Source organism: Bremia lactucae, linkage group LG2 (assembly GCF_004359215.1).
Source record: "Bremia lactucae strain SF5 linkage group LG2, whole genome shotgun sequence".
In the NCBI taxonomy this organism is placed as follows: Eukaryota; Oomycota; class Peronosporomycetes; order Peronosporales; family Peronosporaceae; genus Bremia; species Bremia lactucae.
In genome coordinates, this window is record NC_090611.1 from 2,269,355 (window position 1) to 2,291,750 (window position 22,396).

Sequence of the window (22,396 nt, forward strand, 5' to 3'; positions counted from 1 at the left end):
TAAAGAGTTTGATGATGATTTCATCGTACTAGATTTGGATGACAAATGTGATGTCATCCTTGGAATACCATGGCTCAGAAAGTACGATCTATGTATAGATTGACAGCATCAAGCCGTGATGATGCCTGTCTCTTTTTCATCAGAAGGCCAACTGATGAACGTCTTGGAGCGTCCACAAGCGTGTGGATCTCCTACGAGTGAGTGCAATGGCCTCACTTGTGGTTCGGTCGTTAGCATGACTGCACAATACCTCAGTGAGAATACCCAACACATTGTGGAGTTAGATCCCGACGGCTGTGCACAAGCACAGGCAGCGTCGAAGGCCCACCATTGTGACGTGAACATAGTTACCGACGGCTCTGCTTTAGCACAGGCAGCGTCGAAGTTCGACCACTCAAAAAAGCTGAGTGATACGAAAAAAGGATGCTTGCTTGAAAAGCAACATCCAAGAAAGTTTAAAATGCCAGTCTATAAGAGACAGTGAGAAAGTCCTCGATAGACTGGAGAGTTGGTCGTAGAGGAACTCGCTGTGGTAGCGCAACCACAGCTAGAGGCAGTTGGGGAGGATACTCCCCAAATACGTTCTGTGGGAATAAGTTTCCAAATCTGTGGTCAAAGGTTTCGATGTACCTTTGGTGATAAGTTCCAAAGAGGAAATTGAGACAATAAATGTCTTAGTAAACAATAAATGTCTTAGTAAACAATAAATCCAGTGTAGACGCTTATACACTTGATCTATTAGCGCCTCCGTAGTTAAGCTTCAGAGATAACTCAATTGCCATCGCTTAAACCGAAACAGTTCTTGCGTGATCTGCGTAGTGGCAAAGTCAAGCAGATCTCCCTAATTGTCACAGATGACAACTACGTGGCCGATATTCGGTCGGCAATAGTATTTCCTGAGAATGAACGGGTTCTCAGCAGCTCATCGATGGACGAAAGTGTTCTCGATGAGAAGACTCGAATTGAACGTTTTACGTCCCAATCCTGGGAGTCAACGCTTTATATAAGGAAGCAAAAGAATTTAAGGATGTCTTTCCTGAATCAGTACCGTGCGAGTTGCCTTAGGACAAAGGCACTCGACAAGAAATCGACATGTTTCCAGATTCGAAATATTGTGTCATGAAGCAACGGCCATTGCCTCGTGAACAAGTAATAGCGATCGACAAATTCTTTTCCGAACGCTTAGCAGCCGGCCATGTGAGGAAATCAACTTCCCCACATAGCTCTCCGACCTTCTTGTGCGTTAAGCAAGATGAGGATAGCGGGGTTTGTATGCGTTTTCAATAAATTGAACGCTCCAACGGTACCAGTTCAAACGCCGATACCACGAAAAGATGTAATCATTGATGGTATGTCAAATAGTTTTAATCTTTTCGTCTATGGATCTGATGGATGGATTCTATCGGACCCTTATCGTGAACAAGACATTCCGTTCACAGCAGCAAGTACCCCAAGCGGCATGCTATGGGAGTGGCTAGTCGTTCTACAGGGACTTAGTAATGCCCCTGCGACAGTTAACAGATGTGTAACCAATCTATTAGCTCCGTCGAGCTAATAGCGCGCACGAAGACTGCCTTAAAAGGACGTTGAGATCGGTGCGGGATTTTGCAACGAGCTATTTTCAGGCGTCTTCGTTCATAGCAGAGCCTTGAACGGAAAATTCGATGTTGAAGAACATCGTACGCACGTTTTCGAAAGGTTCTTACACTTATGCGTAAGCACAAGTTGAATGCAAATCTCAATAAGTGTATATTCGTTGCAAGCGAAATACCACTTCTCGGGTGCATCGTGGGTAAACACGGTGTGCCCGGATCCAGAAAAGATCAAGGCGATCACCGATTTGCCTGCCAGTCGATGTATAGGGACTCCGAAAGTTTCTCTGTTTAGCGGCGTACCTGCACAAGTACTCACGCAATTATGCCAAAATGATAGTACATCTTTCTTTTTTGAAGAAAAATGTAAAGTGGTCATGGAACACTGATTGTTAGCGTTCCGTCAAGGGTGTTAAGAGAGGCTTGATGCAGTCGCCAATCCTGGCGAGTGCTGACCAAGACCGACCTTTTCATGTGGTCTGTGACGCCAGCGGTTTTGCAATCGGCTGTGCGTTAATGCAATATGACACAGACGGCGCAGAGCGCGTCGTCTATTATCAATTGCATCAGCTTCAAACGGCTGAACGCAACTATCCAGTGTATGACAAAGAAATCCTTGCCATGATATACGCACTTGCTAGGTTTAGGGTCTATCTCCTCGGAGATAGACCGTTCATCGTATATACGGACTATGCGTCATTACGCACGGCCATAAATAGCCCACACCTCTCGCAAAGAATGGTGAGGTGGCTTTCCTTCTTCGCGGAGAATAATTTCTCCGTGGAGTATAAACCAGGACGACTTAACGTCGTTGCTGATGTCTTTTCTCGCTGGCCGGATTTTGAGCCGGCTGCGCAAATCAACAGTGAGTATAACACTGATGCAACAATGAGTGTTCCGTCGTCAACACTACTTGACGACGTTAGAAGAGCTTATCGAGAAGATAAGGCTCGTAAAGGGTTGATGGATCACCTTAGAAATCCATCCAACAATCCGCAAAGGGATTGTTAAAATTGTATCGATCCTCACCAGATCGATATACAACAAAAATGGTTTATTGTATTATACAGCCATTGCTGACGACACACCTCGTGTCGTCATCACTACCCATAATGATTTGTGATAACGCATCATGTTTGAGTACCACGATGCACCAATAAATGGTCATCGTGGACATGAGAAGACTTATCTCACGATAAGTCGCGACTTCTACTCGTAACGCCAGTATGAGTTCGTCCGCAAGTAGATACGTGACTGCGAAGTTTGTCAACGAGTAAAACTCAGTGCTTCTACCCATAACAACCTCTGCCTGTTCCGGCAGTGTTAGTAATCTGAATCCACGGACTTCGTCTTCAAATTTTTTAGACGACGATCACAAAAACAACGGTATCCTTGCTTTTGTTGATCGTTTCAGCAAAATGGTAAGTCTTGCTGCTGTCCCGGAGTCGATCACTGCCAAAGGCTGTGCTCGTGGCTTTATTGACACGATATTTCGACTCCATGAGTTACCCTGTGAACTGGTCTCAGATCGAGACCCTAGATTCACGCGGATTTCTGGCAAACAGTGTTCAAATAACTTGGAACACAGTTAAAAATGTCAAATTCTGATCATCCTGAAACAGATGGCCAGACGGAGTGGGCAAACCGTATTCTCGAAGAGATAACTCGCGGATACGTCCACTCTTTTAAGAGTTGGAGCGAGTTCTTGCCGATGATAGAATTTGCCATCAACAATCAGTACAGCATACACCGTTATCGTGAATGGCTTGCGTCATTCTCGTATGCCTACCCTGTTTGAGAGTAACTCGCATTTAAGGGGGGAGGGACTCGCTCGTACAATGAACCTTTTAGCTCTTGCTCATCACGCATAGCCCTAAGGTCAATGCGGAGGATACCATTATTGAGTCAACTAACACTAAATTGGACAAAACTCAGTAAGCAATAATGCTATTACTGACTTTTAGACAACGATGCTGAAAGACTCAGCATCAAAAAAATAGTATTAATGAGAATGATAATACTCTCAATAATGACGAGATTAATATCTCCGCAGTGCGAGCCGGAAGCACTGAAAACAGAAATAAAACCGAGTCAGCAGGTGGTTTCCTGCTGGCTATAGAAGCAGTGGTCCGTTTCGTACGGGATTCCATCGCTGATGCGGTGGACCGACAGAAACTGACCTCTGCTAATGATGGAACAGCAATCGTCGATCATTTAATGTTAATGATCTGGTCCTACTGTCTACGATAAACCTACCAAAGCACGTAGTGACGAATAGAGGCAGTAATAAATTACTGCCCAGGTATATTGGCCCGTTTCGTGTAGGCAATGCATACACGATCGAGCTGCCTCGTAGTATGCGCACGCATCCTTCGGTTTCTGTTGGGCGTCTCCGCCCAACAGAAACCATCAGTACGAGGCTTCTGTCGATTCCAGGTTACACTGGAACGGTCAAAGGCATCAGCCAAAGCCTGATCGTTCCGATCCAAAGGCTTATTGCCTCGGAACAGCGTATGATTCTCTTGAACCAGACGATCCATTCTTTCCCCAAGGAAGAGATCTTCTGATGAGCTGTCAACAGCTCGTTTTGAAGGGACTGATGTGTCTTTCGTTCGCCAGTTGTTCAGTCGCAATCTGCGCACAACTTTTTAACTGGTCTCGGCAGAAGGTCAATCGGAAAACGAGCGCTTCCCGCGCTCGTAAAAGGCCTTTTCTGGTGATGCAAATAAGTACTACCAGCACTATTACCTTCGCGACCAAGTAGTTCCTAATGACGCATATTGACGTCACCGGAGTGGTCATCGCCGTGGGGAGTCATCTGATGATAACTCCCCGCCAAAAACGTCCGACGAGTTAAACAACCTCGCCATCACCTCTTTGGTCGTCACGTTAGACCTAAAGGTTTGACGTACTCGGCCCCAGGTGATCCGGCGGCCGTCTCAGTCCCCACTGAGTCGGGCGATGCAGGTGTGACTTGGACCAGTCACCGACAATTGGTGCAATAGGTGACTTGTTCCCGTCACCTGCAATGTCATCAACAGATGACATACCTTAGTCACCTCCAAAGGGAGTAGAAGGTGATATATCCCTCGCAGTAGATGTATTAGCGCCTACTGAAACATTTGCCTTACTGATAGCTACACTGATCGGCCCAGGCCCACAGACTTGTTTGTCGCCATCTTTTTTTGGTCAGAATCAAGAATGCAAATAAAAAAAAAATCGGTATTTTGATCAAAAGTAATAATGCTAATTACAGGGAAATACTTAATAATCTTTCCTGTCACCCTACATCAGTCACTATAATGACTGTTGATTAAGGGGGGGTGAAGGGATGACGCCTAGCGTCATCCGTTACGCGAGGTATCTAGAAAGATACGCGCGCAATACATATTAGTGTTATCTACATAGATGATCTTTTTGATTGGTATAAAAATAAGTATTTGTATTTAATGCGATTAATAATGAATCAGTCTAAGAACAACTTCCTACCTAGTAAGTGCGCACGAGGAGCTGGATAACCGCTCTGGTGACGACACTTTACTAGAATACTTAGTGCGTTGGGTGAGGTCCCTAACGCGCCCACCACAACTACCTCGCTGTGCTTGGGTGTTTTTGTATGTAGAGCGTGGCCGCATTACGACGGGCCCGTCTACACTTGGTAGCACTCGAAATCCTTCCCACGACCCGCACCTCTGCGTGTGTACGTGAGGATGAGCCCCAACATCGATTGGGCTCATTTCCCCTACCTCTCCGAACATCATCGGGAGGTGGCAGGGCATATGGCGCAAGTACTTGGTGAACAAGCTCTGGCCAGGCTCCTGGGCAGTCCTCCTGAGCAACATGTTGCTCAGTTGGAGCAGTTGGAGGCATTGATGCTCTGACAGCGGACAGCCGCGTCCGAGGCACAGAGCCATGCTGCGGCGGAGTCCGTCACTCATAATCAGGATGAGCTGTGGCATGAGCAGGCTCGGAGCGAGGCTCTCAACAGGACTTGTGAGATGCTCTCTGCCCGGCCGCATCAGCCGAGGCCCATTCGGATGGACCCTCCCAAGTTCGATGGAACTGCAGCGCGCACGATTGTCCACTGGCTTTTAGCCGTGGATCAATGCGGTGTCGCGCAGCTAATCGACGATGACAGCGGGATGGTGTCGTACGCCATGTCGCACCTGCGCGGTAAGGCCTCAGAGAAGGCTGACTGGGCGCTAATGGCGGACAGAAGGCGTACCTAAAAGGCCGATCTTTGAGGAAAAGATTCGCGCCATGTACCAGCTACCGAACAACGAAGTGTTGCTTCAGGCGCGCTTCTTTGGAGCACAAAAGGCGAAAAGAACTCTGCAAGAGTACGTGCAAGAGATGCGTTAGCTGTCGGCGTTCATAACCATAGGTCCGATTCCGGAGCAAATTAAGGTGCACACGTTTACTAACGGACTACGGCATGGCCCATAGCGACAGGCCCTTTACTTTACGAGCGCGCCGTTCGCTAAACGAAATCGCTTCTTCTCGCTTACCATCCTGGCAAAGCGATTCAAACATCGCCGGTCCCTTTCTTAGGGCCGCGAGTTTTACAAAATTCTAGGATGCACCCGAATTAACTAGGACGGTCATCACCTGGTCATCCCCTCTTACTTGAGCGCTATAGACCAGCAGGGTGGAGGTCCGAAATTTCGAGACCTCAGGGACTATGCTTCCCATTTTTTCGACAACTCTGAACTTAAAAGTAGCTTCCGAGTCCGCGTAAGTAGGGCATGCCGCCCCTACAGCACTCCTACATTTTTCGACCCTCAGTGGTCGATGCAGAACTCATGCGTCTCGCATGCTGGTTTCTTGCCATCATACATAGGGGTAGAGAGTCTTCTTGCTGGGCGTCTTTGAACCAGCCTAGACCCTGGCATAAGAGCGAGCCATCATATGGCCGCGCTTGCCGCATTTAAGACAGACAACGTCTGCATTGCCCAACTCCATGGGAGTGTCATCTGACCTCTCGGCCGACGGCTTATACCAAGCTGTTCCTGAGGCACTGTTGTAGGATTGTTCCTCAACTAGGGCAATTTGGATTGCCTCTTCCATCGTCGACGGCACCTTTATGCTAAGGGAGTTCAGGTAGAATTCGCCTTCAGCTTTAGTGACTTCTCTTGTAAAGAGAAGTTCACAGTGCTAGGTATGGAAAGTGCGTATGACCTCATCCAAGGCATACCATGGTTGGCAAAACACCAGCCATGGATAGACTGGCGTACACGCACAGTTGCAAACTCTACGCAGGACACCGGTTAAGGATGTGCTCCTGCGAGAGGCGTATGCAACTGTTGTCGTGTCGAACACAGTTAAAGGTGTGTTGACGGGATATCAAACGTCACCAATTCCTACCTAGCTCGTGGAGACTAAGGAAGTGGAACGGGCAATGACAACTAGTCATGTGTCCCATAATCCTGCACAGAGCCGAGAGCCTGTAGCAGTAGACGGCGAGCTGACAAGAAGTCATGTGTCGGATAAACCGGCACAGTGCCAATATCCTGGTGCGGTTGGAAGGGTGCGTTAGCCAGGAGTGCAACGGCACCCGCTTCCCAGAAAAAGGTCGTGGTGACTCGAAGAACGAGTACCCGACAGATTAGGACGATCAAAGGCACGTCTAAACGAGTGACCTTTGGGTCAGTCTCTAATAAAGAGGACGGGCCTTCGAACGAGGTGTTCGAGGCCGTCAAAGACGAAATTGCGGAGGCATCCTCAGTTGAGGTGCTCCGGCAAGTCTTTAATTCTACCGAGGAGATAGTAAAATTCCCCGAGATGCCGCGGGGTCTGTTCCTTGCCGAAGTAAAGGAAGGAAAGATCCACGCAATAGTCACATCAGTTTCAGAAGAGAACTGGGTGAACTGTTGCTCGTCGTCCACATAGGACGAGAGCGTCCTAAAATCGGACAAAAAGAAACGCTTCGCCGCTCAAGGCTGAGATGCCTTGAGAGACAGTCCGTTTTTTTAGGTTCTGTGGAAACATCGCGATGTCTTCCCAGAAGAAGTGCCAAGCTGCCTACCAGCAGATAGGGGCATCGGGCACGATATAGACCCCGAACCTGGCACCAAGTATTGTGTGACCAGGCAATGGCCGTTGCCGAAAGAACAAGTCGATTATGTCAAAGAATTCTTCGACAAGGGAGCCAAGGCGGGACATGTGCGTGAGAGCATATTGCCTTACTGCAGCCCGACTTTTTGTGTGCGTAGACACAGGTGGATCGCGCGTGGTTCATGCTTACAATAAGCTGAACACGGCGACCATACCGACGCAAACGCCAAACTCGCGGAAAGATGTTTTGTGGAACTCCATGGAAAAGTCAACTATCTTTTTCGCGTTGGATTTGAAGGATAGCTACTATCAGGTACTCATGAGAGAGTCCGATGTAGCCAAAACGGCAGTAAGCACCCCAAGCGGTATGCTTTGGGAGTGGCTTGTGATGCCCAAGGTTTGAAAAACGCACCAGCGACATTCAACCGAGTGGTGGCTCACGTGATGCGTCAGCACCGTGCCTACGCGCCTCATTACTTTGACGATGTATTCGTGCATAGTAGGGCCGAGGACGGGCTGAGCGCAATAGAGTCGCACAAGCGTCATTTAGACGCTGTGTTGCAGACTTTGAAGGACGCCCAATTGTACGTCAACTTGCAAAAGTGCGTGATAGGGGTCCCCGAGATACCTGTACTGGGCTGCATCGTTGGTACACATGTGTACGAGCAGACCCAGACAAGGTAAAATCAGTAAAGAAATGGCCAATCCCACGGCATGTGAAGGATTTGCGCCGATTCCTAGGGCTCGCTAATTACTTGCATAAATATAGCAAGAAGTATGCTGAGCAAACTAAACCATTATCTGACCTCCTTTAAAAGGACGCAGAATGGGTTTGGTTAAGAGAACAAGATGATGCGTTTACATCAGTAAAGCAATCTCTTGTGGAGGCACCGACTTGTCATTGCCAGACGCGGATAAGCCCTTTAGCGTCGTCTGTGATGCAAGTAATTTTGCAATCGGCAGCGCGCTCATGCATAAGGATGACGACGGTGTTTACCGCGTCTTCTGTTATTAGTCCCGGCTTTTAAAAGCCGCGGAACTGAATTACCCTGTGCATGACAAGGAGTTACTTTCAATAAAATACGCTCTTGTCAAATTTGTGTGCACCTATTGGGCACCGAACCATTTGTGGTTTATACTCACGCATCACTGCGGAGCGCAATAAATTTACCGCACCTCTCACCTAGAATGGCAAGATGGCTTTCTTCTCTGTATTTAAATTCAAAGTTGAAATCAAGCCGAGTAAGTTGAATCTCTTGGCTGACGCTTTATCGCGCAGACCAGACTTCGAGGTAAGACACCAGAAACGTGTGTCTAGTGCTGAAGCACAATTTCAGTCGTCAACATTGGCAGCCATGAAGGCATACCACGTGACGAGCTCAATAGCTTCCTAAATAAAAAAAGAGCTACAGTCAGGACAACCAATGTCGCCTGCTGTAGGATCACTTCGGTGGACGAAAGGTTCCCTTCCGTCGCACATGGAAGCTACGCTTAATCGCTTTGGAGACAGCGATGGCCTGTAATGGCGTCAGCTGTCACCTTGTGATCCCTTGAGAATTTAGTCGATGTCAAGATAATTTAAAGTTCCTTGGGCTAGCGGCGTACTTGCACAAGTACCTCCGCATTTATACCGAGATGACAGTTCATCTCTCTCGTCTTTTGAAAAAAAAACGAGAAATTGCTATGTAACGCTGATTGTCAGCGTACCTTTGAAGGGATCAAGCAAAGCTCGATGCAATCGCCCATCTTGGCGATTGCAGATCAAGACAGGCCATTATATGTGGTAGCGATTTCGCAATCGGCTGTGCGGTAATGCGTTACGATACAGAAGTCGCGGAGCGCGTCGTCTGTTGCCAATCGCGTCAGCTGCAGCCTGCTGAACGCAATTACCCAGTGCATGACAAGGAACTCCTTGCCATGAAATATGCACTGGCTAAGTTTATGGTCAATCTCCTCGGGAATAGACAGTATATCGTATATACGTACCATTCGTCATTACGCACGGCCGTAAATAGCCTAAACCTTTCGCAAAGAATGGCGAGGTGGCTATCCTTCTTCGCGGAGTATAATTTCTCCGTGAAATATAGGACGTCTTAATGTCGCTGCTGATGCGTTCTCACGCCGACCCAATTTCGAGTTGGCTAACTCCAACAGTGAAATAATTCCACTGTTGCAACACTCACTAAGTTTGTTTCGTCATCAACTTTGTTTGATGACATAAGGAAATCCTACACAAAAGATAAATACCTTCTGCATTTAATAGATTATCTAATGAATCCATCTAATAATCCGTCTAAAGATTTACCGGCTTTATATCGATCGTCATCCGATCGATACACAACACGCAACGGCTTATTGTTTTTCACAGCCGTTCCGGCGATACTCCACGTGTCGTCGTCCCAACCCACAATAATTTGCGCTTGCGCATCATGTATGAGTGTCACGATGCACCAACAAGTGGGCATCGTGGACGTGAAAAAAACTTATCTCACAATAATCGCGACTTTTACTGGCCCCGCCAGTATCAGTTCGTGCGCAAGTACATTCGCGCTTGCGAGGTTTGTCAACGGGTGAAGCCTAGCCCTTCATCCTGTGCACCTCTCCAACCTCTACCACTTCCGGCAGAGTGTTGGCAGTGCGTATCTATGGACTTTGTCTTCGGTTTTCCCGAAGACGATCACAAAAACAATTGAATTCTTGTTTTTGTAGACAGATTAAGCAAGATGGTACATCTTGCTGCAGTACCAGAGTCGATCACGGTTCCGGACAGTGCCCGTGTCTTTATCGACACGGTATTCAAACTCCACGGGTTACCCCGTGAATTGGTCTCGGATAGATCCACGTTTTACGGCGGAGTTCTGGCAATCCGACTTCCGATCCCTCGGAACACGGCTGACTATGTCAACTTCTGATCATTTAGCGAGTGACGGTCAGACGGAACGCGTAGCCCCCGTCCTCGAAGAGATACTTCAAAGTTACGTCCAATCGTATCCGAATTGGAGCGAGGTTTTACCGATGGTCGAATTCGCCATCAATAATTCGGTGCATGCGTCTACAGCGCATACACCGTTCTTCGTGAATGGCTAACGCCATCCACGCATACCCACCCAATTAGAGGGATCCTATAGTTTAAGGGGGGGGGTGGACTCGCACGAGTAAAACCATTTCTGTATCATGCTCATCACGCGTCGAAGTTAACAACGACGCGAATGATGTCGATGTCGAAGCAATCGACATCGAAGATGAGAAAACTCTCACGGCAGTGTGCACAAAGCGCATTGTAAAAAAAACAAATGAGTCAGCAGAGGAATTTCTGCTGGTTCGTGAATCAGTAATCTGTTTCGTACAGGATTACATTGCTAACGCAGTTGACCGTCAGAAACGGAACGCAGACAAACATGGAAGAGCAAACGTTCTTTCATTTAAAGTTAATGACCTTGTACTACTCTATACGGTAAACTTACCTTAGCGTGTAGTCACTAATGTGGGTAGCAGTCAACTACTACCCAAGTTCATTGGGCCTTTCCGTGTACTGCATCACACTTACGTTGGTCGGCTCGCCCGTACCATTAGTACGCGGTTTCTTCCGAGGACGGATCTGACCACCCTTTTCAAGGATCCCTAAAAGATTCTTGTGGTCACAAACCAGATTCTCATGCTGAATCTGGAGATTCTCATGTCGGGTCCGAAGATCCTCGAAACCGCGATGAGCTGACGACAGCTCATCACACGCGTGATGTTTCCGTTCGTACTCCAACATGGAGTACACACTCTTCGAACGGTCTTCCAACCGTTCGATATGGTGAGTCTGCACCGTCTGCTCTAACGAGCGACGCTTACCGCGCTCTTGATCAAGTCCATCATCCAAATAATGGAGGAAGTGATCGAGTTTGTAGATCTTCGACTCTAGATCCGACACATGTGTCGGATCTATTTTTTCTCCTCCGCCACAATCATTGGTGGACCCCACGGTGGTCAACGTTTCCTTGTGGAACGTATCCAGAACCACCGTGATGTGAAGGGGCAGCGAACGAGTTATCTTGTCCGCTGGCGCGGTTATCCACCTTCACATGACAGCAGGGAGCCCGTTCCCAGCTGATTGTTGACGTTGAGGGTCTCGTCCGTCAATATGACGAGTGGGGTGATCCCTGTCCGTGTTGTGTTGACAACACGAAGCGAGTAAAAGGGGATGTCTATTCACTTTCTTCGCCCCTGGGGAAGGGCTCGCATCTCTATCGAGATGCGCGATGCGATTGACGTTTTGCAATCGATTTACATGCGCCAGGGGTGCGTGTTATCCGATGGACCTTCCGATCCATCGGATAGGTCTTGAGGCATGGAAGTCCTGCCTCACGTGACAACCGATGCAATTTATACCTTGCACCGGTTGGAGTTCGATTCTCAAACTTAACGCGGATCGCGTTAAGTCTTTGAAGCCAGGCTTCGCGTCCAATGTCTTTGACATTGCGAATGAACGCGCTCCGGGCTTGCATAAGCGAGACTTTATCTCGCTTATTGTGCCACTATACCATCGATGCTTGAAAACAGCATCGAGATAATAATCTTACTCAGCGCGAAAGTTCTTCGCGCTGGGATCAAGGCCATGTAGCTTTGTCGCAATAAATAAGGGATATTTATTGTGAGGAGTTGTCTCTCCAGACAAGCTATTGATTAGATGCTCGGGCAAAAGCCACGGCTTCTTCTCAGGGGCAAGACGAGACATTTTAGTGTCTACGATCCCCTGAGTGGTACCAACTGAAGCAGGGCTAGGGAAAAGTAAAACTGTATTAATATAATTAGTTTCCCACGTAACAATCTTATCTACTACTGAACTTATTCTATAAATATTTAACTAAGTATGGCGCCTCCTTGCGCACCGCATACTCGTGTCTTATAACGATTGGCGATCTTAAATCAATCAATCAATAGAGCTAATGTTTATTGCACCACCACAAGAGCTTTTATTACGATGGCTTACGCCATCGTCATCACCACGCACAGAAATATATGCGGGTGACGGCACGGGAGACGGTAATGGCGATGAGGAATCATCCTCATCGTCGGAACCGAACATGCTGTAGCGGATGCTACCAGCACGTCCATCCATTTGAGCCCCTTCATTCGAAGGCTCATAGTCAGCCGCCTGACTCGCATTCGTAGTCGACCTCCAAAGAGGGGTCGCATTCACGTGGTGTGTCACCACGTGCACCCGCAACATTTATAGTTGCGGGAGAAGATGATACTACGGCAGACGGAACGTCTGCCACAAGAGACAATAATGCGTCGCCCGCGGCTGTATGAGCCGCAGCCGAGGCGCCGCACTATTCGCATACCGCATGGACTTATTAACCATGAGATAGAATTAAAAATGATGGTTCTGACCAATCAACATCGTTTTAATAAAGTGTCATATAGTGACCACTCTTCCCAATGACAGTCAGAGTGATTGTCGTTTAAGGGAGGGGTGATGTAACGGGGTGTATCGTTACATAAAATTAACATTTAAAGGTTGTTAATTAATATATTATCTAAAAAGTAGATAATATTTTAAAATATTACTTTACATGATAAAATTCTAAAAGCTAGATATAAACCATTATATCTACTTTCTCCGCGGTCCAGTCAGCGCTGGACGCGCGCAAAGAGAAAGACAAATAAGATTCAATTATATGCTTGTATTAGATTATAATTAAGTTAGTATTAAGTAAATAGAAAAGAAAACCTTACTATATTAATACAGTTTTTAATTAACCCTCTTTAAAGCAAGTGTTTTTAAAGAGAGTCTTCCTCTGTACGTACTAGTGTACGTGAAGAGACGTGAGGCACCACTCGCACTGAGGCAGTGCGAAGTGGGCTGTACTGATGCAGTACAACTCAGTTGTGCCCCGTTACACGCAAGAGAAGATAGTCTAACCGCTTTCTTGCTGTGCAAGGGCGTGAGTCTAAGTAGAGCGTGGTCGCATTAAGACGTGTCCGTCTACACAAGTGGCAACTAGTGCCCGAGATTATGTACCTTAGAAAGGATTTTGTCTCTCACAGATCAATGCCCCAGCCTTAGACGCTATAAGATCAAAAGGGAACTGAACTTTATTTATTATTTAAATCTGTAACCTTACTCCAGCTATTTAAAATAAATTTCGGCCGCCAGATTTATATCTGGCGGCGACCACATTTGTTACCCATAATAATTCGGATTTGAGCAATTAACTATTTTAAATAGGATAAAAGGGTACTTTACCCATAAAGTAAATGTACCACAACAACGGTTCCCCAACCGCCATTACATGGAGGAATTTTGGTGTCACGAATTTTAATGAGCGAATTAAATTTCAGATTTTGGCTTCTTTGTGGCTACACTTAATTCAATCTTTTTACTTTCTGCCAATTTCGATGGACTCGACACCGTTTATCCGCGGCACCTGGAATGTTACCAAGCATGCAGTTGCGTGGGCCTCAAGCTCATTACTGTTGCTGTGGTTATTACACTCTCGATCAATGTCCACGACAAGCGACAATTCGTTTCTAGCTCAGCAGCTACTGCTGCAGTTTGTGCTGCATGTATCCATTACAAGACGCTTCAAATTCGATCTGCAACCCGCTCTTTTATATGCCATGCACCAAACGGCGAACATTTGTCTAATAGTACTGGCACTTCGTCACTTTGGTTTGCTCTTTGCGTTCTTACTGCAACACGTGGAAATGCTACTGATGCAAGTCAAGCAGTGGTTGGACACGAAAGAAAGAATAGGCGCTCTGCTGCTACTTCTGGGCCACGTGCTGGTGGCGGGTATCAACGCTAACGAATACGGGGCATTAATGTACAGTTTGCTCTTGCTAGGGGCAGCACTTGGACTACAATTAGCCGCTCAGTCGCCCATGCTCCGAGCCGGCGGCAAAGTTTCACCGCCCTCCATTGCCGGTATTATGGTAGTTGCTGTTGTGCTGGTGCTCCTGATGCCCAAAATCTCAATCTCTTTTCAATATACTCCCTTTCAACAAACGGTTCAGGACGGAGGCATCAAGGGCACGTCTGTTTGGTATATTTGCCTTATTGCTATCGCTCTGAGTCACTTTGGAGTTGTTTGTCTTGAAAAAAAGAAGAAGTTTCTCTCGTCACGGGGTCAAGCAAAAAATCAGCTAATCTACTCTTTCACGGGAATGACGCTGGCCAATTTTTTTATAATTTTGGAATTTGGCTGGTTCCGCGGCTTAATGAATGCTCTCGCTTGTACTCCAATACTTTACTTTTTCGTAAACCAGTGGCAACGCATCACCACCTCATTTCGTGGCAAAGATAGGGTGTATCAATGTGGTTATGAAAACGAGACTGAAAATAGCGGACTGGGTAAACTTGCGGCGAAGGTGCTTGCCGTGCTGTGGAGAAGGCGTGCCTCACGTCAAATGCTCATGTTCCTATCGATTAACATTGCCTTTATGTTTGTAGAACTTGGTGTCGGTCTGTATACAAATTCCTTGGGGCTTTTGGGGGATGCAGGGCACATGCTATTTGACAATGGCGCCCTTTTTATTGGCCTCGTTGCCTCTTACATTGGACAATTGCCACCTAACGCAAATTTCACGTACGGATATGGTCGCGTAGAGGTTCTATCGGGATTTTTAAATTCGTTGCTGCTGCTGGTGGTCTCATTTCGTCTTATAATCGAAGCAGCATCGCGATTCAGCGATCCACCCGAGGTCACAAAAGACCATTTGCTGCTAACGTCAATTGTCGGTTTGCTCGTTAATTTAGTGGGCCTCTTTTTCTTTCATGATCATGTGCATGGTCACAGCCACGGTCATGATAGCACTTATGGGAACTGTGGCAGCGGACACGGTCATAGTCATAGTCATCGTGAAGCACACGGTGGAGATGTCTCCGAAGTTGGTACAAATAGTAACATGTATGGCGTTTACCTCCACGTGATGGCAGATACGCTGGGCAGTTTGGGTGTGATAGTCTCGTCAGGATTAATTGAGTTGTATGATTGGCATGTTGCTGACTCGGTGTCGTCTGCACTCATTTCGCTTCTAATTTTGGGGAGCACATTTCCTTTACTTCGTGACACCGCACGCCAATTACTACAGGGCGCTCCATTAGAATTACAAGATAGCGTGAATGCAGCTTTACATGAGATTCAGACATCGATTTTAGGTGTGGAACGTATTGCGCTGTGGAATATCTGGCACCACGCTGGAAGCATTTGTGTTGCGACATTACATCTTGAAGTTGCCACCTCGGCAGATGAGCAACGAATACTGCAGCAGACGCGAAGTGTCTTTAGGCGTCATGCCCAGCTCGACAAGTTCTTGTCCGTTCAGATTTTAAAGCCTCAGATGATGTTCGCAAGTAAAGTTATGAAGACTGAGCATGCTACTATTAATATTGGATGCAGCGCAAATTACGAACAAAATAGTGGAGGTAAGTCCACGTATGAAATCCACGCAGATTATGGCATCTAGCTGCCATGTCCAAACATTTATCCAAAATTGCCTGCATCTTATTCGTGGAGCTTTTATGATAATCCTGAAAATTACCATGACCTCGCTACAGTCGCCATTGGTGTCCCATTCTGAATGCAGCATGACCATAACTTCCAGTCGACCTCAATTTGTTCATGCTACATCTGCTCCTCGCTTCGTCCTTGTTCGCACGTCCAGCGACATCAGGAGTCTAATACCACAAAATCTATGATGTCAGGCTTTACCTAGAAAGGAATGAGTCATGAACGCTATGGTGGAGAAGTAAAATTTTAGGCTCAGCGTCGTGATTCACAAACAACATCATTATGCTTGGCAATAAATATGAGCGACGGTCGTCAAGCAGGTGATGCTTTGATTTTAACTCTCAAAACGCGAGCACCGCAACTAAAAAACAGTCTGATTTACTTTTGACAAAAAGTTTGGATCACACGCGTGCACGAAGACGTGCCAATTCTGCAACGGATGGCGTTTAAATACTTTCAATGATATTTTAAGGCATTTATTTTAAAGCAAAATGCCACTGCTTTTCTGCAGTTGTTTCTCTAGCAAACGCAATTAGGGTGGATCGTAAAATAGTTTCGCGCATCGAAAGCAAAAAGAGTCGACAATTGTAGCAAGCTAGTGTCATTTTTTACATCGTGCCAAAGACTTTTTTTGTCGGTCAATGTATTACACTTCAACGATCGATTTGTGTCGACCAAACGTTGAGACAACCTTAACAAACTTTGAGACGAACGTGGGATGTGCTTGAATCAACAGAGTTTAGGAAATCGACGAGCCGCCAGCGGCTCGCGTAAAATTTGGTAACCCCTGCAAGCAAAATCTGATGCTAGCAGAACGTCATACTTTTCTTGAAATTTGAATCTTAGCTACGAGGCAGTTGGGACGCGAGCTGCACAAGCGCTTCATCTTGCTCGTTTTTGGTAGACGTGAATTCTAGAACAGCTATAAGTTGTAAAAAGACTAGCAATTGAAGAAAGGTGCTACCGTCGCGGTATGTCGGTATACCACACTCGAATTCGTCATTTCCGCCCTAGCGCATGATAAAAGTATTCCTTATCGAGTATTAGCGCTAAAAATTGCTGGGACCTTCATATCACATCTGATACATTTGGGACGTGTCCGCGAATGCAGCTTGCGCTATTCCAGTACGAAATTCATAGAGAATTGTTGAAACAGGAACGGCTTACACCACCTGCGTCTTTTTGCAGTTGTGTCTAAGTACAACTGTATTACTACAAGCGCTTTACATCATCTATTTTCATCTACCTGCGCAAAATAAATTGCTGATTGCTGTCCTTGTCATCAGATTCGATGATGATGCTGAAGCACAGAAAATTTCAAACTATAGCTTTCGTGTTATCCATATCAGACCTAAAGACATGCGTGTCGGACAACATGAAAGGCCAAAATTCTACAAAATCGTAAGAATAAGTCGTACATAGACATGAAAGCTTTTGCAAGTTCGGCAGCAAATAATGGATGAGTCTCTTTCAGCTTTAAAAGCAAACAAAACAGCCGTGATAAAGCGACGACGTAGGAATCTTACAAATCTTCATTGTTCGAGTCATCTGTAACTCCCATACTTGTATTTTGCTGGTCAGCCCACGCTTGAATCACGGCCAAAAGTGCACCGACGCCTTATGGCAAGATTCAAATAAGACGGTTAGTTTACATATTGGCATTACATTTGCATGCGCTGCTAACTTACTGTCACCAAAGTTAAACTTATCAGCACCTGCGGCAGGATCCAGTCCAAAATTGGCCACAACAGTATAGAATGCATTTGAGTGCAGAGCATTTACAAGAGATCCTATGCTTTGTCGCAATTGAGGCGATCGCAGCTTTACGAGCATCCACCAGTTAATTGCATCAATAAAGGTCAGTCATCGTTTATTAAGCTTGGCACAATCTCACCGTTGCACTCAGCTCGGCTGAAGTTTGAGAGCCTTCAGGTAAGTGTGGAAGTAATGCTTCCACGCATGCTGGGTCGTTAAGGATACTTATTAAATTGTCAGCATTCAGCAATTTGTTCAACGATACAGATTTCGGTTGCTGTGATAATGACCATTAAATCTAGATCAGACATTTTGATAGCTAAACATTTAAACAATGCGACGAATCAAACCGCAAGATGCTTAAATGAAGCCATCGCGCGCTGAAGGTCTTCTTTTGTAAGTATTCCAGCAGCACCAGTTGCAGATGTGGCTTGTGAAGTATGTGTTGAAGTAGTTGAATTCGAGCTGGGCAAAGCTGCAGAGTTTCACATGACCGACAAAGGGTAAAGTCAGATTTAAGCTGCATATCAATGCATCAATAAGTAGGACTTGTAGATACTGCAGGACTATGGCTTGTGAGCCTAGCAGCAAACAACCATTGTAAGAGATATTCTAAATCTAATGAAATAGTCGAAGATACGTGGAAGACTTCAACTTACGTGGCAAAGGAGTCAGAAGCGAACGATGTAAAACTTTGTTACGTAGTTACACGCTACCTACCCACAAGGGTACAAGCCTTCCGTTTCATCTTCACCCAGGTGGCACCCTACGAAGGAGTGTCCATGTCGCCTCCACCATTGCCGCTGCTATCATTCCCGCCATGGTCCGCAGGTCTGTTGCTATTGTTTGAATCACCTGCTGCAGCGTTGTCTCTGCTAGCGTTGGTACTTCCTCCATCGCGCATACTTTCCTCAATCGCTAAGCGAAGCAGCTCATCCTCATCCATCTCATCCACTTCCATGCTTGCAACATCGTGTTCGTGCTGCGTGGACGCCGTGGTTGCAGCGGCCGAGCTACCACCTCCGTTATGCGACGCCTGAGACGATGACACGGCAGATGTGGCAGGAGACGAAACTGCTGACTGGGCGCCCGCAGGCAGCCCCATATTTTGCAAAATATTTTGCAGCTCCGACATTTGCACAGCCTGGCCACTGCCCCCAGTGGCAGTGCGGCCCTCTCCAGCTCCCATGGCTCCCAACATCTGCATGATGGCATTATGATCCAGCTGCACATTATTTCCAGGGACGCGACCACCGTCGCTACTAGCAACTGCTTGTGCATTATTCATGCAATCGTTAACCTTCTTAACGAGCTCTTGATCACGTGTTGCGTCCTTATTCTACGGACAAGACAGTAGCAAGACATTCGCTTCGATAATGAAAAGGTTCACAGCTGAGCTACTTTTTAACGCCAGCATACCTGCATCCAGAAAAAGAAGCGACGGGACGAATTCTTGTACTGCAAAATGTACACGCGATCGTCCGAGCGACCTGTTTCCACTTTGGCAAAGTGGGCGTCGTCCGGAAAGATAATAAAATCCTCAGGGCTAGCACCCGTCTGCCGATCTACCCACTGAAAGTGAAGTAGCTGGTCGTCTCCACGCGACAAGCACACTTTTCCTTTTTCCAGCTGAGGCGTCACCATAAACTTACCGTTGGTGGTTGGCTTGACCGTCATCTTGCCGGCGTTGAATGAGACCAGCTCATTCTAAAAAAAGCGAGAGTGTCAGATATTAAGTAGAAGAAACTAAATAATGATCGATAGAATGAATCACACCCGGCCAGCGGAATTCGGCGCGAAGACGTTGCCAAATTGCGGAAAGAGTGATGATGCCATTTGTTACGAGTATGCACAATGGGCGAAAAGATTTGGAACTCGATGAAAAAAAAAAGTATAATGTTATAATTTATTAACTCTTTTCAACCGATGGCAAAACAGGTGCTTAATTACCATGACGTGCAGTTATACGAGTCGGATGTGGCGCTATTCGAAGGCCAGAAGTGGCTTAATGATAATGCCATAAACTTCTATCTACAGTATATTACACAAACAATAGCTCCAAGCGATGTACTGCTTATTGATCCGGCGGTGGTTTCGTGTCTCTTATATCAGTGCGAGGACGAGGAAGACTTTAAGGAGCTGGCAGCAGGCCTTTGTCTAAAAAGCAAGCGTATTTGTCTCATTCCGGTCAGCGATAATGATAGACTTGGCGGGGAAAGTAGTCACTGGTCATTGTTGCTCTACTGCGACGAAAATTTTAAACACTTTGACTCTATCTCGGGCTGCAACAAAAACTCAGCGAGGCGAATTGCAAGATCTTTTATGCGCCTGCTGAAAATAATCGGTCGGTACGATGGTGTCGAAAATAATTTTCAAGTGAAGGAAGTACTAGATGCCCCGCAGCAGCAAAACAGCTACGATTGCGGTATGTACGTGATTTTGCTAGCCGAGTTTCTGACTCGCCAATACGCGGGCGAGATGGAGAAAATGTCAATGGAAATTTTTTTGACACCAGAAAAGGTGACGGGAATGCGACTGCGGATATCCAAACTCTTAAAAAAGTTGCAAGAGTGAAAATTGATCCTAACATTAATTGTTATTCATAATTAATTTTGGGCGTTGATCTATACCCATCCCATTACCACCCCTCTTACTATATTAGGCAATATGTAGCGGAGCTACCTCGCTCCTAAAGTCAGAGGAAGACTTTCAGACTCAATGAGTCACTTAGTTCTATTGAACTAATGGGTTAAACAACTCGGGGAGTCGTACAAGCTATTAAAAGCTTAAGGAATCCTAGTTCAAGAGATTCAGGGGTTCGTAGAACCAAGTGGCAACTTGTAACGGGCTAAAGTTGCCCTAATGTTACACAGTCTCCGTTAAGTGTACTTGGTGTACTTAAGGGGATGTCATTACTAAATAATAGTAATTAGACCCAGCACTCGGGTGTGGTGCACATTTGTCACCAACACTTGTGTATGTGATGCACATGGGTGCATTCACATTAGGAGGGATGACGCCCAGCGTCATCCGTGATGACGGCTAGCGTCATCCGTTACTCGAGATATCTGGAAAGATATGCTCGCAATACATATTAAGTGTTATCGATAGAGATGACATTTTGATTGGTAAAAACAGGTATTTATATTTAATTCTATAAAATATAAATCAGTCTGAAAACTACTACCTACTTGGTAAGTGCGCACGAGGAGACGGATAACCGCTCCCGTGACGACAATTAATGAGAGTACTTAGTGTGTTGAGTGAGGTCGCTTACGCGCCCACCATAACTACCTCACTGCACGCAAGAGAAGCAGGTTAAACCGCTTCCTCGCTGTGCTAGGGTGTGTGTCTAAGTAGAGCGTGGCCGCATTGCGACGTGCCCGCCTACACTTGGTAGCACTTGAAATCCTTCCCACGACCCGCATCTCTGCGTGTGTACGTGAGGATGAGCCTCAATATTGATTGGGCTCATTTTCCCCACCTCTCCGAACATCATCGGGAGGTGGCAGGGCTAATGGCGCAGGGACTTGGTGAACAAGCCCTGGCCAGGCTCCTGGGTAGTCCTCCTGAGCAACATGTTGCTCAGTTGGAGCAGTTTGAGGCATTCGTGCTCGGACAGCGGAGGGCCGCGTCCGAGGCACAGAGCCATGCTGCGGCGGAGTCCGTCACTCAGACTCAGGATGAGCTGAGGCATGAGCAGGCTCGGAGCGAGGCTCTCAACAGGACTGTTGAGATGCTCTCTGCCCGGCCGCATCAGCCGAGGCCCATTCGGATGGACCCGCCCAAGTTCGATGGAACTGCGGCGCACACGATTGTCCACTGGCTTTTAGCCGTGGAGCAATGTGGTGTCGCCCAGCTCATCGAGGACGACAGCCGGATGGTGTCGTACGCTATGTCGCATCTGCGCGGTAAGGCCTCAGAGTGGGCTTACTCGGCGCTTATGGCGGACAGAAAAGCGTTCCCCTCATGGGCGATCTTTAAGGATAAGATTCGCGCCATGTACCAGCCGCCGAACAACGAAGTGTTGCTTCAGGCGCGCTTCTTTGGGGCGCGACAGGCGAAGCGATCTCTGCAAGAGTATGTGCAAGAGATGCGCTCGCTGTCCGCATCCATAACCGTAGGTCCGATTCCGGAGCACATTAAGGTGCCCACGTTTATGAACGGACTACGGCATGGCCCATCGCGACAGGCCCTTTTCAGAAAGGTGCCGTCGACGATGGAAGAGGCAATCCAAATTGCCTTAGTTGAGGAGCAATCCTACAACAGTGCCTCGGCGACAGCTTGGTATAAGCCGTCGGCCGAGAGGACAGATGCCACTCCTATGGAGTTGGGCAATGCAGACGTGGTCTGTTTTAAATGCGGCAAGCGCGGCCATATGATGGCTCGCTGCTATGCCAGGGTCCCTGCTGGGGCAAAAATGCCCAGCAAGAGGACTCCCTTCCCAAAGGGCGATGGCAAGAACCAGCGTGCGAGACGCATGAGTTCTGC

General features: G+C 46.9%; 3 protein-coding genes across 3 annotated transcripts; 2 read left to right on the forward strand and 1 right to left on the reverse strand.

The window, feature by feature from the left end:
* Positions 1-14,036: 14,036 nt before the first annotated feature.
* Positions 14,037-16,106, forward strand: CCR75_003664 (uncharacterized protein; the record flags this gene model as incomplete). Its single annotated transcript, XM_067961758.1, has 1 exon — positions 14,037-16,106. The coding sequence occupies one exon, from the start codon at positions 14,037-14,039 to the stop codon at positions 16,104-16,106; it is 2,070 nt and encodes a 689-aa protein (XP_067821610.1).
* A 2,470-nt stretch (positions 16,107-18,576) lies between these two features.
* CCR75_003663 (uncharacterized protein) lies at positions 18,577-19,741 on the reverse strand (the record flags this gene model as incomplete). Its single annotated transcript, XM_067961757.1, has 3 exons — positions 18,577-19,244; positions 19,325-19,612; positions 19,682-19,741. 3 exons carry the CDS (start codon positions 19,739-19,741, stop codon positions 18,672-18,674), a joined length of 921 nt encoding a protein of 306 aa, XP_067821613.1. The 3' UTR covers positions 18,577-18,671.
* Positions 19,742-19,831: 90 nt separating this feature from the next.
* CCR75_003662 (uncharacterized protein) lies at positions 19,832-20,479 on the forward strand (the record flags this gene model as incomplete). Its single annotated transcript, XM_067961756.1, has 1 exon — positions 19,832-20,479. The coding sequence occupies one exon, from the start codon at positions 19,832-19,834 to the stop codon at positions 20,477-20,479; it is 648 nt and encodes a 215-aa protein (XP_067821612.1).
* Between the last annotated feature and the right edge of the window lie 1,917 nt (positions 20,480-22,396).